Below are 18921 nucleotides of genomic sequence, written 5' to 3' on the forward strand. Positions count from 1 at the left end.
ATATGGGAACTATACCAAAACATGGGCCGATACACTACATAGATTAGGTTGGGCGGCAGCCCGATGTATCAGGCTCACTTAGACTATTCAGTCCACGGTGATACCACATTGGTGAACTTCTCTCTTATCACTGAGTGCTGCCCGATTCCATGTTAAGCTCAATGACAAGGGACCTCCTTTTTATAGCCGAGTCCGAACGACATATTCCACATTGCAGTGAAACCACTTAGAGAAGCATTGAAACCCTCAGAAATGTCACCAGCATTACTGAGGTGGGAAAGTCCACCGCTGAAACTTTTTGGGGTTCGGTCGAAGCAGGAATCGAACCCACGACCTTGTGTATGCAAGTCGGGCATGCTAACCATTGCACCACGGTGGCTCCATATTCGGCACACCTATTTATAGTTCTAACATAAGTTTTAGATGCCAATTTTCCTAGATTTAAAATTTCAGGAAAATAGAATAAAGGTTTCGGTTTCTAGAAGCCCAAAAAGTCACGTCGAAAGATCGGTCTATACATAGAAAAAAAAAATTCCACGAAAAATTTTCCAATTAAAATCTTAATTGAGTTTTAAAAATTTAATTGATTCAGCAAATTTTTTAATTGAAACAAAAATTAATAGTATCAATTAATATTTTAATGGGATGAATTAATTTTTAATTGACTTTCAATTAATTTTTTAACCCTTTCACTACCGAAACACACAAAAATGTTTTTTCTGAATCAATCACGAAATTAATTGATCCAATTAATTTTTTAATTGAAATGTCTTCAATCACGAAAATGATAGTATCAATCACAGTTTTACTTGGGCATAGAACAAATTCTTGATTAAAAAATTAATTGATTTCATTAGCAAATTTCAATTAAATTTTTAATTGATTCCATTAAAAATTTAATTGATGTTGATTGCAAAACTCAATTAATTTATTAATTAATAAAGGTAACTATTTTCAATTATTTTCAGAATTGATTTAGAGTTTTTATTTAGATTAACAATTGATTGTTTGAAATACATTTTTAATTAAAAATTTAAAAAAATTTTCATCACTTTTTTTTAACTGAATTAGTCTTCCGAATTTGATTAAAAAGTTAATTGTATCAATTAATTTTTTAATTAAAAATTTTAAAATTTTCTATCATTGACTTAATTAACTTAATGTTTCTATCATGATTAAAAAGTTAATTGTACCAATTAATTTATTAATTAAAAAAATTAATTAATTTATTAATTGAAAAAATTTTCAACTTCAATTAAGTTTTTAATTGTAAATATTTTGGTGACATTTTTTTCTGTGAATAAACCTAATATTAAAAATTTTAATTTTTCATCTGTTTTTATTTGTACTAACAGCATGTAGAACAAAAATTGTCACTTTGAGAACCTACCTCCATTACTTCAAGAGCTATATGAGCTTTATCTGAAAACTTGCTTCTTACGAAAATAAGCCCTATTTGGCCTATAATATTTTTCACAGTGTGAGAAAAAAAAAAATACAAAAAAGAACCCATAAAAGTATCAGCTACAGTTTTTGTGTAAATGTCCACATACTAGAAACATACAGTAGAAAAATTGTCTCAAATTTTAGTATTTTTCGTTTATAGTTTTAAAGAAATTTATAAAAATGTATTTTAGTGCTAACCAATATGGAAAATATTTATAGCTTATTTAGATTAAAGCCTCTACTTTAGAACAACATCGAGAAATAAATCGAAACTAAGTGGGAAAATAGAATTTGGTGTCTTCTAAGTGGACATCGGTAGTGAAAGGGTTAATTGATACTATAATTTCTGTGATTGAAGATATTTCAATTAAAAAATTTATTGGATCAAATTGAATTAGAATTGATCCAAATTGAATCAGAATTGATCCAATACGGGGGCTCTACCAAAATATGGACCGATACACAACATATTGGCCATACCTATTTGTAGTCCTAGAAGCCTAGGGCGTCAAATCGGCGCGTCGGATTATACCAAAACTTGAACCGATACACACCACATTTGTAGTCCTAAAATACCTTTAGATATCCATTTTCAAAAAAATCGTATGGGTCGGTTTTATCAAAAGCTACGCTGATAAAGCCTATCTTCGAGCTTGACCTGCCTGCAAACAAAAAACGAATCTGTGCCAAATTTCAGAACGACAACGCCATTAATAAAGGCTGTAGCGTAACGGTCATGGCTTTATCGTCTTAGGGTGATTTCGTTTCGGTGAAAAATTATAGTGTCATCCTAAGGTGGTGATGGGTACACAGAAAAATAAGGAATTGTCGGTATTTTAAGGCTGGTTCCAAAAAAGCAATTAATTTATACCAATAACCTTCAGCTACGCCATCCAAAATATCTATAATTTCTCTTTGTGATAAGTACTGCCTTTGGAAGCAACGAATCCTAAACTCTCGTAGACCAGGGCAAGATCCAAGGAAGTGAAACAATGTTTCGTTCTCATTCTGGTTACACAGCGTGCACAATTTCTCATTTTCCTCGGCATTAAATTTGCATGAATTCAGATTTAGTAAGTCACATCGTGCCTTAAATATTAAGCCTATTTGATTTATGTTGGAGAAATCAGTAAAGTAATATTTTCCTCTTGCACTATTTAAATATTTGTAAGCCCTGGAAATACTTTGCGATTTTCGATCAAGATAATATTGGAGAACTTCTATTTTGTTGCATCTTAAAACTTCTGCATTAAACAGCTCCCATTCATTTCTATTTGTTGCCGGCCAGGATAAACTTAGATTTTGGGTAATTGTTTTGAGATTCGAAACCCAAAATACCTCCTCCTGCAACACGAGCGTAGTTAACATTTTTGGCGTACGTTGATCGTTATATTCGAACATGATTTTTTTAATGTATTCCAAGTGAAGACCTAAAGTATAAAGGTGACTGTTTTCTAGACCAGTTTCTAGCATCAAGACATAATTTGGTGTAAAGCTTGGTAATTTAAGGATTTTTTTTAAGAAATAACGCTCCAGATTGTCAACTTCTTCAAAAGAGGAAAATCCCCAAACCTGGGCTGCGTAAGACTGTATTGCCCGACAAACTGCTTGATACACATTCCATTTTTTGTGAAGACTAATTTCCTTATTGCCGACTAGGTTAGCCCACGTACTGTTTAGCGCCGTTTTCGATTGAATAGTCCATTTTACTACATGTTTTCCAAATGACATTTTGGGGGTGATGGTAACGCCAAGATATTTGTATTCATTTGTAATTTTGATCGTTTTCCCTTTATAATGCCAGACATCCTCCCTACTCAGTCGTCCTCCATTACGGAATATCATTATTTCTGACTTTTCCATGTTAACTTGTAAATTTCACATATCGCAATAACTTTCTAGTCTTGATATCATAAACATAAATTGTAATAGTCAAATCTTTAAAAATTTCACGAAAAATTTTCCAATTAAAGTCTTAATTAAGTTTTAAAAAATATTCAATTAAAAATTTAATTGATTCAACAAATCTTTTAATTGAAACAAAAATCAATCACACAAATTAATAGTATCAATTAATTTTTTAATTGGATCAATTAATTTTTTAATTGATACTATCATTTCTGTGATTGAAGACATTTCAATTAAAAAAATAATTATATCAATTAATTTCGTGATTGAATCAGAAAAATTGTTTGTGTGTTAAAAAAAAAAATTAATTAGTATGGGCTGATTACTATTTCGGAATCTTTTCCCCCCAAAATTATCACATACTAATATTTTACTTTTTTATTGGTCGTAGCCTAAAAACATGACTTCGTTCATTTAATTTTTGCACAAAATTAAGTTCCAGTTATGAGGAAACAATAACATTCTCCAGCCAATCAAATTAAGTTCTATCTATGCAGAAAATTGTAATAGTCAAATCTTTACCGAGAACCGATGTTTGCCTAGACATCTCTGATGGTCATTGTTAACAATGTAGCCAAAATATCAAAAATCTATAATTGCATTTTTGGATCTGTATAAACTTTCAGTAGGACGCAATTTGATTAACTCGTGATTTTCGTTTCCAGAATGAAGGACACCAGTCTGCACTTCCATATACACTGAAAAAACAGTGAACCCACCAGGAAGAAAATTTTCGTTTAATTTAAAAAATTTTTGAATATTTGTAGAAAATTTTAACTAAACAGTATTACAAACGTTGGCATCACGCCGATGTCATAAAAATAAGTAAATATTTTTCGACAAATTCAAGAAAATTTATTAGACATAACTACGTTTTTTCACTTGTTAAAGAAAATTTTGTAGTTGGAAGGAAGAACTTGGAGTTTAAAATTGCAAGAATGTCTTTAGTGACATACGAAGTTCATGATGGACGCATTTTTGGTAAAATTTACAAATTTAAAGAAATCCTGAACTATTTTGTGGAAGACACGAATTTAGTTAATCTTTATGCTTCATTTGAGTATATTTTTCCTCGGTTTTAGTTAACGTACACAAAAAATTATTAGAGTAAAGGAAACTTTCTCCAAACATAATAATTCCATGAACTAAAATAAAGTTAAATTGGCTTTAGTGAAATAGAGAGTTCACTTTTTTTTTGAGTGTAGTAATTACATATCAAACAACTACTGTTTGATTCCACAGTATTTTTTTTTTGTTTTGTCACCACTTTTCGGTACCATGGCATTGATCTCCCCTTCATCAATATATAGCTTTTTAGTTTAATACAACCAGAAGTACTTTGCGGAATTTTAAAAGGCATTGTTAATAGTATTCAGGGCAATCAGTATTATGTTTTCCACGAAAAAAGGTCGTTAAACCTTTGTGTTTTTTTTTTCGCCAGATTTCTCAGTCTAGTGGTATTGAACTTAGTCCTCTGGATTTGTTAAGAGCTTACCAAGGTGAAGAATACGTTCTAAGAAAATAAATAGATAGATATCAACAATATAGAATTATAGTACTTACATATTTGTCAACTAAAATTTTTTTATTTTTTTATATTGAAAAATAAATTAAATAAAATTTAAAGTTGTAAAAATTAATAGATATTGAAATATTCTTTTTAACAAACAACACTATATACTAATAAAACCGAAACCTTTCAGCCAAATCCTCCCAAAAAAAATATCCTTATAATCCCTCGTCTTTGCTATATCCCTATGGTCGTCGCCTTATGTTGCTGATATTTGTTTTTATTTTAAAATCTTTTTATTTTTTTTAGAAATAATTGTGATTTTTTGTTTGTAATCTTGTGAGTTCTTTAAATATGTTTTCTGTCTATTGGAAAACAATTAGTTTTTAAATCATCAATCAAACTCAATAACTCAGACCTCTATATATATATATATCTCGTAAGAAAACATTGCCGAAACTTATATACAAAAAAATCTCAAACCAAACTCCAAATCAATATCACATTGATCGATCTCGCTCTATTTCTTAGTAATCATTTTGTGTTTTTGAATTTTGAAATAAAACATAAAAACGTTCATTCTCTTGTTGGTTTTTCAATATGTTTTTCAATTGTTTTTTTTTTTTTAATCAGTTGTAGTGGTGTTTGTGTGTGTGTATGCTGCATAGATGTGTAAATATGTTTTGGATGCCCACATTTTTATAAAAAATTTCTTTAACTATGTGTGTTAAGTTTTTTTTTTAAATTATTTTTTTCTAATTTTATTTGCCAACAACATAATAGTTTTGATAATTAATTTGGTTGCTGAACCTTTTTTTCTAATTTTATTCATTTCGAAATATTTTCGTGAAAACGAAATCAATCAACTTGTGCACTTGTATATGTTTCTTTTTTTTAATTAATTTAGTATGGACCCTATATTCTATCTCTTTGATTTTTTTTCAACATTGTTTTCCTACTTTTTGTATTATTATTTTTATAATTTTAATTTTTATGATTTTTTTTTGTGATTTATTCCGGTTTTCTATATCCTGAAATTTGTTATGGATTTATAACTACCAATTTAAAAAACAAAAAAAGAGTTAAAGGTTAATTGTGTATATCATCAGGGCTAATTTTTATATATGAAGAAAATAAAATTATATAAATCTTTTTTTTATATGTAAAAAAAGAAAATATCCTAAACGAAATACAATTGGGTTGTGTATAAATGTATGTATACTTTACCTAAACCTCCTCCCCCAAAAAAATCCTCGTATCTAAATATTAATCCTATATACATTGAAATGTTTAAATCTGTTTGAATGATTGTAAACTCCGCCATCGTTGCCAACACAACCACCACCACCATGACATATATCCAACTCAAACACAGGTCCTGGGCCACCCGATGATGATTGCCCCACCACGACCACGCATGCAAATACTAATAGCACTACCACCCATTCAGGATTAACAGGCAAATCATCGAACCTTTCCAACAGTCATGAAACAGCCACAACTACAACTTCTTGTTCAGTATGTCCTTCGGGAAGTTGCTTAAATTGTTCCTCCAATGATGAAACAGATCGAGACTACGATACTACATCTGTGTCACCCATGTGTCATTGTGATTTCGAATGTGATGAGGAGAATTTGGCTAGCACTAGTTTAGGTGCTACTAGTCCCACTACAATTGCCAACGACAATTGTACCATATCGTCCTCCAATTCAACAATGAATCTGAGAACGATATCACCAGCCGCTGGTACTAGTAAAAGCCGTCCTCATCGTCATCACTTTGTATTACCCGGTGCGTTTAGGGGAATAGCGTCGTCATCATCGTCAACATGTAACATTGCGACAGCTATAACCGCGGCGAATTCATGTGCCACAGGTCCAGCTACAGCAAATAGCTCATATTTATGTTCAACTTCGGCTCCTACGAGTGGCGGTGGCGGTGTTAGTTTGACTACACGTTCTCTTTTAAATAGAATAACCTCTAGTCACAACAATAATACCTGTAGCATTAATAATAATTCCACATCCACAACAACTACAACGCTCTGCAGTTTAGCCAATAAGACACCTCCAGCTTCTGCAACAATCCATAATAGTTCCGGGTCATCATCACGTGGTGGTTTTGCTGGATTCTTTTCGGGAAATATTCATAGTCGTAGTGCTTCAAAACCGGATGTTAATGAAAGTCATCACAATCAGCAGAAGCAGGAACAACTACTGTCGTCAACACCGCCTCAAAAGCCGCAACATCTACAATTACAACAACAGCACAACAATTTCTCTCGACAGCAGCAACAAAACCAACATCATTATCAGAATTTAAACCACCAGCAACAACGTCATCACCATAACCACCATCATCAACATCACCACGACCACAATAATCATCTGCATCATCACCAACAGGACCATTTCGATAATAATGAATCAAAACATTTGAAGAGTAGTGATAGTTTGTCAGATGTTAGTGATACATTTGAATGGTGGTTTCAAAGACACAAAAGAAATTCTACTAAAAAGAGCAGGTATACCAAAACACCTAAACACCACCAATCAAACATCTCTGTCACAATAGCATTTTTTCTTCATTCATCACATTTGCATAAATCCATAATTATTATAGGGCTGTAGAAAATATTTGAATTCGTATTAATGGTATATTTCTTAATATATACATAGATGGCTTCGAAGAGCAATATTATACGAATTGCAACAATAAACCGTATTTCGGATCTTCTCATTGCCTAAGGTTGCCCAATAGAGTAGTTTATGTTACACGAGCATTATAGTCAGTTATAGACATTTCGGACAGTTAGGTTGAGTATCGTACCTAACCTAACTAATAGACTCACTTTGATTATTCAGCCATTGCGATACCACAGGTGGTGAACTTTTCTCTCATCAATGAGTCCTTTTCTATTCTATGTTAACCTGCAAGTCCGAATGTCATTTCACATTACTGTGAAACCACGTAGAGTAGCATTGATACACTCAGAAATGTCACCAGCGTGACGAAGAGATCGAAACTGGGACTAAACTCACAAACCTGGATATTCAAAGCATACACGCCTTTCGCCTAGTAGGCCTTTCGTATGAGATAGAGGAATGGGACTTGTCGGTAAATCCAAATATTTTCGTAAAAGAATAAATTATTTATCCCAAAAAATATATACAAATATTTTATAAGCTTTTTATACCCTCCACCATAGGATGGGGGGTATAACAGGTTGGCTGATAAGTCCCAACCTGTTATGCAATTTGTGCATCATACAAGAGTAAATAATCGACAAATATCGCAAGGACAATGACTCTACCATTTTTTTATTGTGGGTCCCACGGGGCCTCATCACACAGGTATCGCTTCCGGTGGGTTAAAAATCCCCAAACTGAGCCCCGTTATGATTGATAGGTTAGGTTAGGTATAGGTTAAAAAGCATATGGTATGGTGTGTATCAATAGATTGTAGTCATCTACTTAGTAGATGACACTGTTTTGATCAATCATGTTATGGCAATTTCATGAACCTGCCACATTATAAACTTCCTACATTCATAATTTCTTTCTTTTGTAGAAGAACAACCACAAAAAAGATTGAGTGAAAAATTTTGGTATTTCGCTTTTATAGCACAAATAAATGATAGTTTTTGCACTCAGATTGCCCCACAAAGTTTTGTTAAATAATTATGATTTTCCTGAAATGATAGCAAATATTTATGATTTATTTTTGCACATTTTCTCCAAACGATTTTGAACAAATTTAAGATTTAATTTTGCACTTTTTCTCCAAACAGACAGCTGCTGACTGAACACGCATATAGCTTACACACTAAAATAAAATATAAACCTAACATGATAGATACAATTTTAGACAACAAAATTTATACAATATCAAGGACAGAATTCTTTAATTTAAACCTATGCGTACCAAGTTACATGTGTAACGTTAAATATAAGTCACTGGTATTAAAAAAAACGAGAAAAAGTTTCTCGTTTATTTTAATACCAGTGACTTATATGCAATTTTTAATTTCAAAAGTTATCCAAAGTCACTGCACACAAAAAAAAATTTTTCTGATTCAATCACGAAATTAATTGATCCAATTAATTTTTTAATTGAAATGTCTTCAATCACGAAAATGATAGTATCAATCACAGTTTTAATTGGGCATAGAAAAAATTCTTGATTAAAAAATTAATTGATGTCATTAGCAATTTTCAACTAATTTTTTAATTGATTCAATTAAAAATTTAATTGATTTTGAATGCAAACCCCAATTAAGTTTTTATTTAAAAAGGTAACTATTTTCAATTACTTTCTGAATTGGCTTAGAGTTTTTATTTGGATTAAGAAATGTTCATCACTTTTTTTAAATGACTAGTCTTCCGAATTTGATTAAAACGTTAATTGTATCAATTAATTTTTTAATTAAAAATTTTAAAATTTTCAATCATTGACTTAATTAACTTAATGTTTCTATCTTGATTAAAAAGTTAATTGTATCAATTAATTTATTAATTGAAAAAACATTCAACTTCAATTAACTTTTTAATTGGAAATATTTTGGTGATATTTTTTTCTGTGTGCTTGGTGCGAATAGGATTTAAAAAAATCATTACAGTAAAATCTTCGTCCTTCTATATTTTTTGAGTATAAGACTGATTTTCCTTACTGCAAAGTAAAATATATATCAATTTATTTTTCCAATAGATGTGATAGATTTATTTAAATATGATTAAAAGTGTATCACTTGCGACAAAGAAACACTCTTATCAAAGTAAAACTGCACTGAAAAAAAAGCTTGCCCGATTCCAAAGATTTTATCTTTACACTAATGATTTTGGTATTGATTCCGAGCCAAAGAAGCGGTGAATTGAAATACTTGATACTTGGAAACAAATTTAAATTTATTCGTTTTTTTCTGCTTTTTCCTTGATGTGCTATCAAAGCCCTTTTCGACGCTATAAATTTCCAAATTCGAACTCGTCTTCAATTAGAAATTGTGCTATGTTTCAAGTAAAAAAACGTCTTTAAAATAAAGTGTTGAAGAACATCTCATATTTTTGAAGGCTTTTTAGCTTACAAAAAGATTTCATTAATTTTGAATATTTTTTCAAATTTATTAAACCCAAGTTGACTTTAGTCAAATATAAATTTATTTCATGTTAAGATACCCATCGTTAACTATAAGGACATAACAACTTCATTGGATTAGGAAAACACTTTATATCAGAACAATGTGTCTTCTTTGCTAAACAAAATTCGCATTCCTGGCATATATTTTTTGCTAGTGGTCATCTGGTTAGGTTAGGTTAGGTGGCAGCCCGATGTATCAGGCTCACTTAGACTATTCATTCCATTGTGATACCACATTGGTGAACTTCTCTCTTATCACTGAGTGCTGCCCGATTCCATGTTAAGCTCAATGGCAAGGGACCTCCTTTTTGTAGCCGAACGGCGTTCAGTGAAACCATTTAGAGAAGCTTTGAAATCGTCAGAAATATCACCAGCATTACTGAGGTGGGATAATCCACCGCTGAAAAACTTTTTGGTGTTCGGTCGAAGCAGGAATCGAACCCACGACTTTATGTATTCAAGGCGGGCATGCTAACCATTGCACCACGGGTATGGTCACACAAATCAAATATTTAAGAAAAATGAGTGTCAAACTTTTTTCCGGGGATATTTTTGAAATATCTACAGAGAAAAAAATTCAACGACAAATTTTCCAATTAAAATTTTAATTGAGTTTTAAAAAATATTCAATTAAAAATTTAATTGAATCAACAAATTTTTTAATTGAAACAAAAGTCAATCACGAAAATTAATAGTATCAATTAATTTTTTAATTGAATCAATTAATTTTTTAATTACCTTCAATTAATTTTTTAATTGATACTATCATTTCTGTGATTGAAGACATTTCAATTAAAAATTAATTGGATCAATTAATTTCGTGATTGAATCAGAAAATTTTTTTTTGTGTGTAGATATAGTTTTTGGAAAATACTCCTACTCCTATATCCAATATAAGCTAAAAGTGTTTGCTGGTTTGGGTGTGGTGACAAATTCTTTTTTTTGGTTTCTGTCATATATTTGCCCAGTGTGACCGTAACGTTTATCAACCAGTGAAGTTTTTTTTGGTACGAAATATTTCTGAAACCATCTATGGGAATTCGATCAGACTTATACTACGCAAGATACAGATAAACAATGAAATCTATTGGAAATATGAACGGCTTTTGAATCCCACCTTCTCTTAAGATAAAATTGTTTAAAATCATAATTAATCGATTAAATTACAGTTTAATTAGACCTGGGGTCTAATCACGGCATTCGATATCGAATTCATAATCGTATCGGAAAAATTGTCGATACGATTAAAAGTTTGGATCACGGGATTCGATCGAAATTTGATGCAATTTCTTAAGCGTTGCCAACAGCAAAAAAAACGAAGCAGAATAAAATGAAATGACAAAATTAAGTTAGCGTCACAAAATAGAATGTAGAAAAAAACAAGTTTTTGGAGGTTTCAAAGTAAAAAGTAAATTGTATTGCATTATATCTTATGCACCCATATCTCTTTTTACATTCCTCCGAATTCCTTCCTAATTGGAGGATGAATATAAAATAATTCGGCGACAAATAAGGAATAAAAGTGCACATTGTTATTGGTGTAAGTACATGGGTTTGAAATGGTGTGCACTGTTAGAAAGTCACCTATTTATTGCAAGCTCAATGGACGATTTCGGCTGACGAAGCAGGCGTTCAAATGGAAAATAATTTTTGGTGGCATGCCAACGTCAATTCTATCACCTTACAATTGTCTGCCGTCTTAAAATTTTTTGCGATTGGAAGCCTTCATAATTCACTATTCTTACAAGGTGGTCCAGAAGAGTTATGTTGTCACGGAATGGTACGGTATTTGGTTGATCACAATCTCTTGGATATTGATCTAGCATGTGCACTTTATATATATGGTTCTTTGCCAAGCTAGGATGCTCACTCCCGACCTCGACTATGACCATTTTTTTTATTGGAGTTGCATCCTAAATATTCAAAATATGTTCGTTATATGTAAATTTACTACAAATTGGCAACAATTCGAACTAAAACTAATATATTTACTATTCCTATATGGCGAAAACAATGTAAAAAACAAGTAAAAAATTTTTTACGATTGCAATTTACCAATCGAAAAAATTTTCGATCAAAAAAACTCGATATCGACTCCCGTGATCCGAAAATTTTAGATTTCGATCAAAAGTTCTCGATATCAAATGACGTGATTAGCCCTTGATTTAGCTTTCGAATGCCACCTTCTCTTAAGATAAAATTGTTTAAAATCATAATTAATCGATTAAATTACAGTTTAATTAGACCTGATTCAGTTTTCGAATCCCACCCTCTCTTAACATAAATTTGTTTAAAATCATAATTAATCGATTAAATTAGAGTTTAATTAGACCTGATTCAGACAATAATACCAATTGCCATCTTTAAGTAAAAATTATGGGTTCAATTAAATTCATTAATATTTTTTATTTTAAATAAAGAATTGCCTAGAAATCGTTAGCAAAAAAAATCACCAATTAGAAATTTCACAATAAATAAAATCTATTTTTCATTTATATTCATTTAAAACAAAAAAAATATCTTCACGCACCATCATTATATCACAAATTTATCGATACTTTTTTTAACTCACATTACACTTTTATGCTCTGCTCTTCACTATTTGAAATATGTCTCTTTTCGGTTTCGTTTGTGCTTTTCGTTTCGTTTGTTGTTTTTTTTTTTACTTTATTTTTCTATTCCCTTAAAAAAATTCACTTCTATATTGCAAAATTCGAAAAAAATCGAAACGAATTAAAAACCAAAAAAAAAACATAGCAGTCACTCATCAACGAGTCAATTAAATATAAATATTGGATTTAATTTAACATCAACTCATAGATCTTCGCCAGTGAGTAGTTGTTGTGGGAGTAGTAGCCATGGTCGCTCCAGTCCGGATACCGATATGGGCGAGCCGCCTGCGTTGCCCTTAAGTCCAGGTTAGCGGGATGTTTTCTTTGTGTGTACATGTACCTAGAATCGTATACTATTATAATCACAAAAAAAAACTCTACTCTACTATTGTTACTATTCTACCTATTCTATTGTGATCAAGAAGAATAAATAAATTAATACTCGTACAAAAATATATAGTACTCTAGTGCCTACATATATAATGTACGAAGTATTTGTATTTTAGTTTTATTTTATTTCCTTGTAATTTTTTTCGTTTTTTTTTTTTTTTTTTTTTGAAAAGCACTATTTGTCATATGGGGAGAAATTAATGTCTTAAATCGATCCATTTCTGTTTTTGTGAGGAATATTAATGATGACTGTAAAACATTTCAAAACTCTGTCATCAACTATAGGTCTATTTTCTTTTAGTGCTGGCATCCGCAATTCTGTCCATCAGAAAAAAGCAAAAGAAATCTTCAAATTTGAATGTTTATGTAGGGTAAATAATAAAATTTTGTTTGTAGTCCAATAAATCCACTTAGTTCACTCTACAAAAGGCTTGTTTTCTTTTAGTACTGGATACCCAAGCCATGACGGGCTAAAAGAAAGCAGAGTATTCGTTTATCCAGGACATCGCCAAAAATATGCAACACTGTCATCAGCTGTTTAAAAATACAATAACAGAAAAGAAGTGAAATCTTGCATTTTTAATGTATGAAATGCTATAATTAGTAATAAATATTTACTGCTGCGTTTATTGATGAAACTGTACCACTTTGAATTTCATGTTTTTCGATAAATTAGTCACAATAAATTGCTATTGTGAATTGAAGGAGTGTCACTTTACCAAAATACAATTTGGCAACATCGGTAGGAGTTGCAATGATGAGATGTTCTGGATCGAACACCAGCACAACAATGTTCTGGATAGCCCATACAAATGTTGCATCCAGTGCTAAAAGAAAACAGTCATATTACCGGAAGGAGTTTTACTAACGAAAGGTACTGGCACTATTACAAAATCAACGCATAAATACCTTGAACTGTCGAACATATTTCATTTAGAGTTGGCCAAACAAAGGAAAAATTTATTGTTGCTGGAAATGGTCAATATAAAGTCATCAATCATATTTTTGTGTATTTCACATTTAGGTGATTTATTTAGCTGTCTAATAGTTCATAATGACATATCCAGTACTAAAAGATGATAGACATTATATTAAAATTGTGATGACTAGAAATTGGATTGGGTTTAATAGAATTTCTCCTTGCTTTTCACAATTTCCTCTATTTTTCTTTTACGATTTAAAAAAAAAATGTGGTTAATTGTTTTATATTACAACACTTGGCTTTAATATATTTACATACATATTTTTTTCAGTTTGTCTTTTGATGATTTTATTACCTAATAATTGTGATTTTGAAATCTTTCAGTACAATACGCATATGTACATACATAATAATCTTAACTTCCTATATATGTTTTTTTCTCTTCTCTTTGTCGCCGTTATTTCTCACTAGCATATTATAGATCTTATTTAAGCAGATTTTATTTTGTTGTATAAATTATTTGTTTTCTCTACTACACGAAATGAGTGAATTTTTGTCTTTTCTTTATATTATTTATCTACGGCTTGTAGATGTTTAAAATAAATGTACTGATTATTTATATAAGCTGTTTTTAAAAAGGAAATAAAATCAGATGTACTCTCTATAATCCTGGATCTATTACTGAAAACGTTAAACTTGTCGCACAAAGCCAAAACCAAAATCATCACGTTTTACTTGAAATTATTGAATAAAAAGAAGCATAAGGGCTGATTTCACAAATATTTATCGTATCGATAAAACAGCTGATCGCATAAAAAAATAATACAAAATTGTTGTTTTTCCTTCGCTAAATTACTAATCGAAGGATGAGAAACTGGTTCTGTCAATTAAACGTCTAATGCCCCCTAGACTGCATAACAACACAAGAAAAATCGATACGATAAAATCCAGTACAAGCAGTAAAGTCTAATGCGTCGTTCATATTATAAGTTTATCCGGACCCGTCTCCAAATACTCGAGACATATCTAATATATTGGCGAAGACATAATCGATATTGTAAAATTCTTTCGTCCGAATAAACTTAAAGTGATCGATAATACATTTATTGGAATTTTTGTTATAGCCGACAAATCATAGCGTTTGGTCACACTGTAAAATTCTTTCGACCGAATAAACTTATAGTCTGAACGCCGCAAAACCGTTCTAAAATTTTTTATTTACGCTGTTTTGTTACCTTTCATACTCTTTTTGGAAATTTTATATGTATATACAATTCCCATAAAGTCGTCCACATAAAAGTAGAGTATGAACGGCGCATTTATAAGCTTCCCATTTTAATGAAGAACGTCCAAGGCGCGCTTGAACATTAACCCTGGAAAGTCCTTCCTTATTTTTTGTACACCAACATCATCCTTCTTCACTTTGACTACGGCATATTTCAAGACACATCATGAATAAAAATGAGACCCAAAATTTAGTTCATTTTTAATGAATATTAAACAAAAATTCATAAAATTTTGAAATAGAATAAAAAAATAACTTCAATTTATTATTTCCCAATTGACTAAAATACAGTTTAGATCGAAAATAAAATTAAGCGTGGTCATTTTGACGAAGGATGACTGTCTAGGGTTAAAGGGTTAAAATGTGTGTATTTGGTATTTAAATTTATGTTTTAGCAATCAGCTGTCATTAGCTCGAAAAAGCGATATTTCGAGCATAGTTTAATTTTAATTAATTTTTTCAATTAATTAAATATCAATTGATTTTTTAATCAAAAATTAAGTCAGTGAACCTATAAAAATTTTTAATTAAAAAAATTAATTGAGACAAAAAACTTTAATTGAATTCGGAAGACATTCAAAAAAATTATTGTATTTTTTTAATTAAAAAATTAATTGAAAAATCCATATTTTAACCAAACTAAAAATACCAAGTCAGTTAAGAAAATGATCGAAAAAGTTAAATAATTAAAAAATCAATTGAGTTTTTGCAGTCAACATCAATTAAATTTTTAATTGAATCAATTAAAAGATTAATTGAAATTTTTTAATTAAATTAATTAATTTTTTAATCAAGTATATGGTTTATGCCCAAAAAAAAAAACTTTGACTGATACTATCATTTTTATACCCTCCATCATAGGATGGGGGTATATTAACTTTGTCATTCCGTTTGTAACACATCGAAATATTGCTCTAAGACCCCATAAAGTATATATATTCTGGGTCGTGGTGAAATTCTGAGTCGATCTAAGCATGTCCGTCCGTCCGTCTGTTGAAATCACGCTAACTTCCGAACGAAACAAGCTATCGACTTGAAACTTGGCACAAGTAGTTGTTATTGATGTAGGTCGGATGGTATTGAAAATGGGCCATATCGGTCCACTTTTACGTATAGCCCCCATATAAAGGGACCCTCAGATTTGGCTTGTGGAGCCTCTAACAGAAGCATATTTCATCCGATCCGGCTGAAATTTGATATATGGTGTTGGTATGTGGTCTCCAACAACCATGCAAAAATTGGTCCATATCGATCCGTAATTATATATAGCCCCCATATAAACCGATCCCCAGATTTGGCTTGTGGAGCCTCTAGGAGAAGCATATTTCATCCGATCCGGCTGAAATTTGGTACATGATGTTGGTATATGGTCTCTAACAACCATGCAAAAATTGGTCCATATCGGTCCATAATTATATATAGCCCCCATATAAACCGATCCCCAGATTTGGCTTGTGGAGCCTCTAGGAGAAGCATATTTCATCCGATCCGGCTGAAATTTGGTACATGATGTTGGTATATGGTCTCTAACAACCATGCAAAAATTGGTCCACATCGGTCCATAATTATATATAGACCCCATATAAACCGATCTCCAGATTTGGCTTGCGAAGCCTCAAAGAGAAGCAAATTGCATCCGATCCGGCTGAAATTTGGTACATGGTATTGGTATATGGTCTCTAACAACCGTTCAAAAATTGGTCCACATCGGTCCATAATTATATATAGCCCCTATATAAACCGATCCCCAGATTTGGCTTGCGAAGTCTCCAAGAGAAGCAAATTTCATCCAATCCGGTTGTAATTTGGAACATGTTGTTAGTATATGATCTTTAACAACCGTGCCAGAATTGGTCCATATCGGTCCATAATTATATATAGCCCCCATATAAAACGTTCTCCAGATTTGACCTCCGGAGCCTCTTGGAGGAGCAAAATTCATTCGATCCGGTTCAAATTAGGAACGTGGTCTTAGTATATGGTCGCTAACAACCATACCAAAATTGGTCCAATCACACAAAAATTGGTCCATATCGGTTCATAATCATGGTTGCCACTAGAGCCAAAAATAATCTACCAACATTTTATTTCTATAGAAAATTTTGTCAAAATTTTATTTCTAGAGAAAATTTTGTTAAAATTTTATTCGGTTCATAATAAAATTTTCATCATTGTCAAAATTTTATTTATATAGAAAATTTTGTCAAAATTTTATTTCTATAGAAAATTTTGTTCAAATTTTATTCGGTTCATAATCATGGTTGCCACTCGAGCCAAAAATAATCTACCAAGATTTTATTTCTAGAGAAAATTTTGTCAAAAGTTTATTTCTATAGAAAATTTTGTTAAAATTTTATTTCTGTAGAAATTTTTGTCAAAATTTTTCTTTCTATAGAAAATTTTGTGAAAATTTTTATTTCTATAGAAAATTTTGTGAAAATTTTTATTTCTATAGAAAATTTTGTGAAAATTGTATTTCTATAGAAAATTTTGTTAAAATTTTATTTCTGTAGAAAATTTTGTCAAAATTGTATGTCTACTTTGTCAAACTGAATTATATACGTATTGGACCGATCTTTTTTGATTTAATATATACCACGTATGGACTTACATACAATTTAGAAGATGGTGTTAGGAGGTTTTAAGATACCTTGCCATCGGCAAGCGTTACCGCAACTTAAGTAATTCGATTGTGGATGGCAGTGTTGCTACGCAATCCATGATGGAGGGTACATAAGCTTCGGCCTGGCCGAACTTACGGCCGTATATACTTGTTATGATTGAAGACATTTCAATTAAAAAATTAATTGGATCAATTAATTTTGTGATTGGTTGAAAAAATGTCTGCACACAAAAAAATCTGATTCAATCATGAAATTAATTGATCCCATTAATTTTTTAATTGAAATGTCTTCAATCACAGAAATGATAGTTAGTATCAATTAAAAAATTAATTGACAGTCAATTAAAAATTAATTGATCCAATTAAAAAAATAATTGATACTATTAATTTGTGTGATTGATTTTTATTTCAATTAAAAAATTTGTTGATTCAATTAAATTTTTAATTGAATATTTTTTAAAACTTTCTGTGTGTGTATACACACAAAAAAATTTTTTCCGATTCAATCACGAAATTAATTGATCCAATTAATTTTTAATTGAAATGTCTTCAATCACAGAAATGATAGTATCAATTAAAAAATTAATTGAAGGTCAATTAAAAAGTTAATTGATTTAATTTAAAAAAAAAAAAAGTAATTGATACTATTATTTTTGTGATTGATTTTTGTTGCAATTAAAAAAAATGTTGAATCAATTAAATTTTTAATTGAATATTTTTTAAAACTCAATTAAAATTTTAATTGGAAAAATTTTCGTGAAATTTTTTTGTGTGTAGGGGAGACATGGTTTTTTTTTTTTTTTTTTTTTTTTTTTTGTAACGCCACTTTTGTTTTGCCCCTCAAATGTATGGAGACATACATACTTATTTTCTGCATCTATTTATGTTGGACTAAATATAGAAAAAAAATTGTATTGAAATTTATTGAATTGATGTGAAAAATACTCATATTCAGTATTCTTTTTTGTTTATGGCCTAAACTTTACAAATTTATACATTTGAAAAATAAAAGACGATCAGAAATTTATTTCAGTGTAAAATGCGGTAAACCGGGAACAGTGTTAAATATATAAAAAAAATTAAATAAATTT

General features: G+C 30.5%; 1 protein-coding gene across 5 annotated transcripts in view; it reads left to right on the forward strand.

The window, feature by feature from the left end:
* Vha44 (V-type proton ATPase subunit Vha44) overlaps positions 1-18921 on the forward strand; it is a 48966-nt gene that overhangs the window by 24926 nt on the left and 5119 nt on the right. For 3 of the 5 annotated variants that reach the window (XM_075313641.1, XM_075313639.1, XM_075313640.1), the window contains exons 4-5: positions 6240-7389; positions 12756-12921. The exons of 1 other annotated variant lie outside the window; for it this stretch is intronic. In XM_075313641.1, the coding sequence (XP_075169756.1) occupies positions 6240-7389; positions 12756-12921 (1316 nt within the window). Of the gene's footprint in view, positions 1-6239; positions 7390-12755; positions 12922-18921 lie in introns of those variants that run through there. One more of the 5 variants, XM_075313642.1, reaches the window with a different exon arrangement.

The sequence above is a fragment of the Haematobia irritans genome, chromosome 5, assembly GCF_050003625.1.
Source record: "Haematobia irritans isolate KBUSLIRL chromosome 5, ASM5000362v1, whole genome shotgun sequence".
NCBI classification, from domain to species: Eukaryota; Metazoa; Arthropoda; class Insecta; order Diptera; family Muscidae; genus Haematobia; species Haematobia irritans.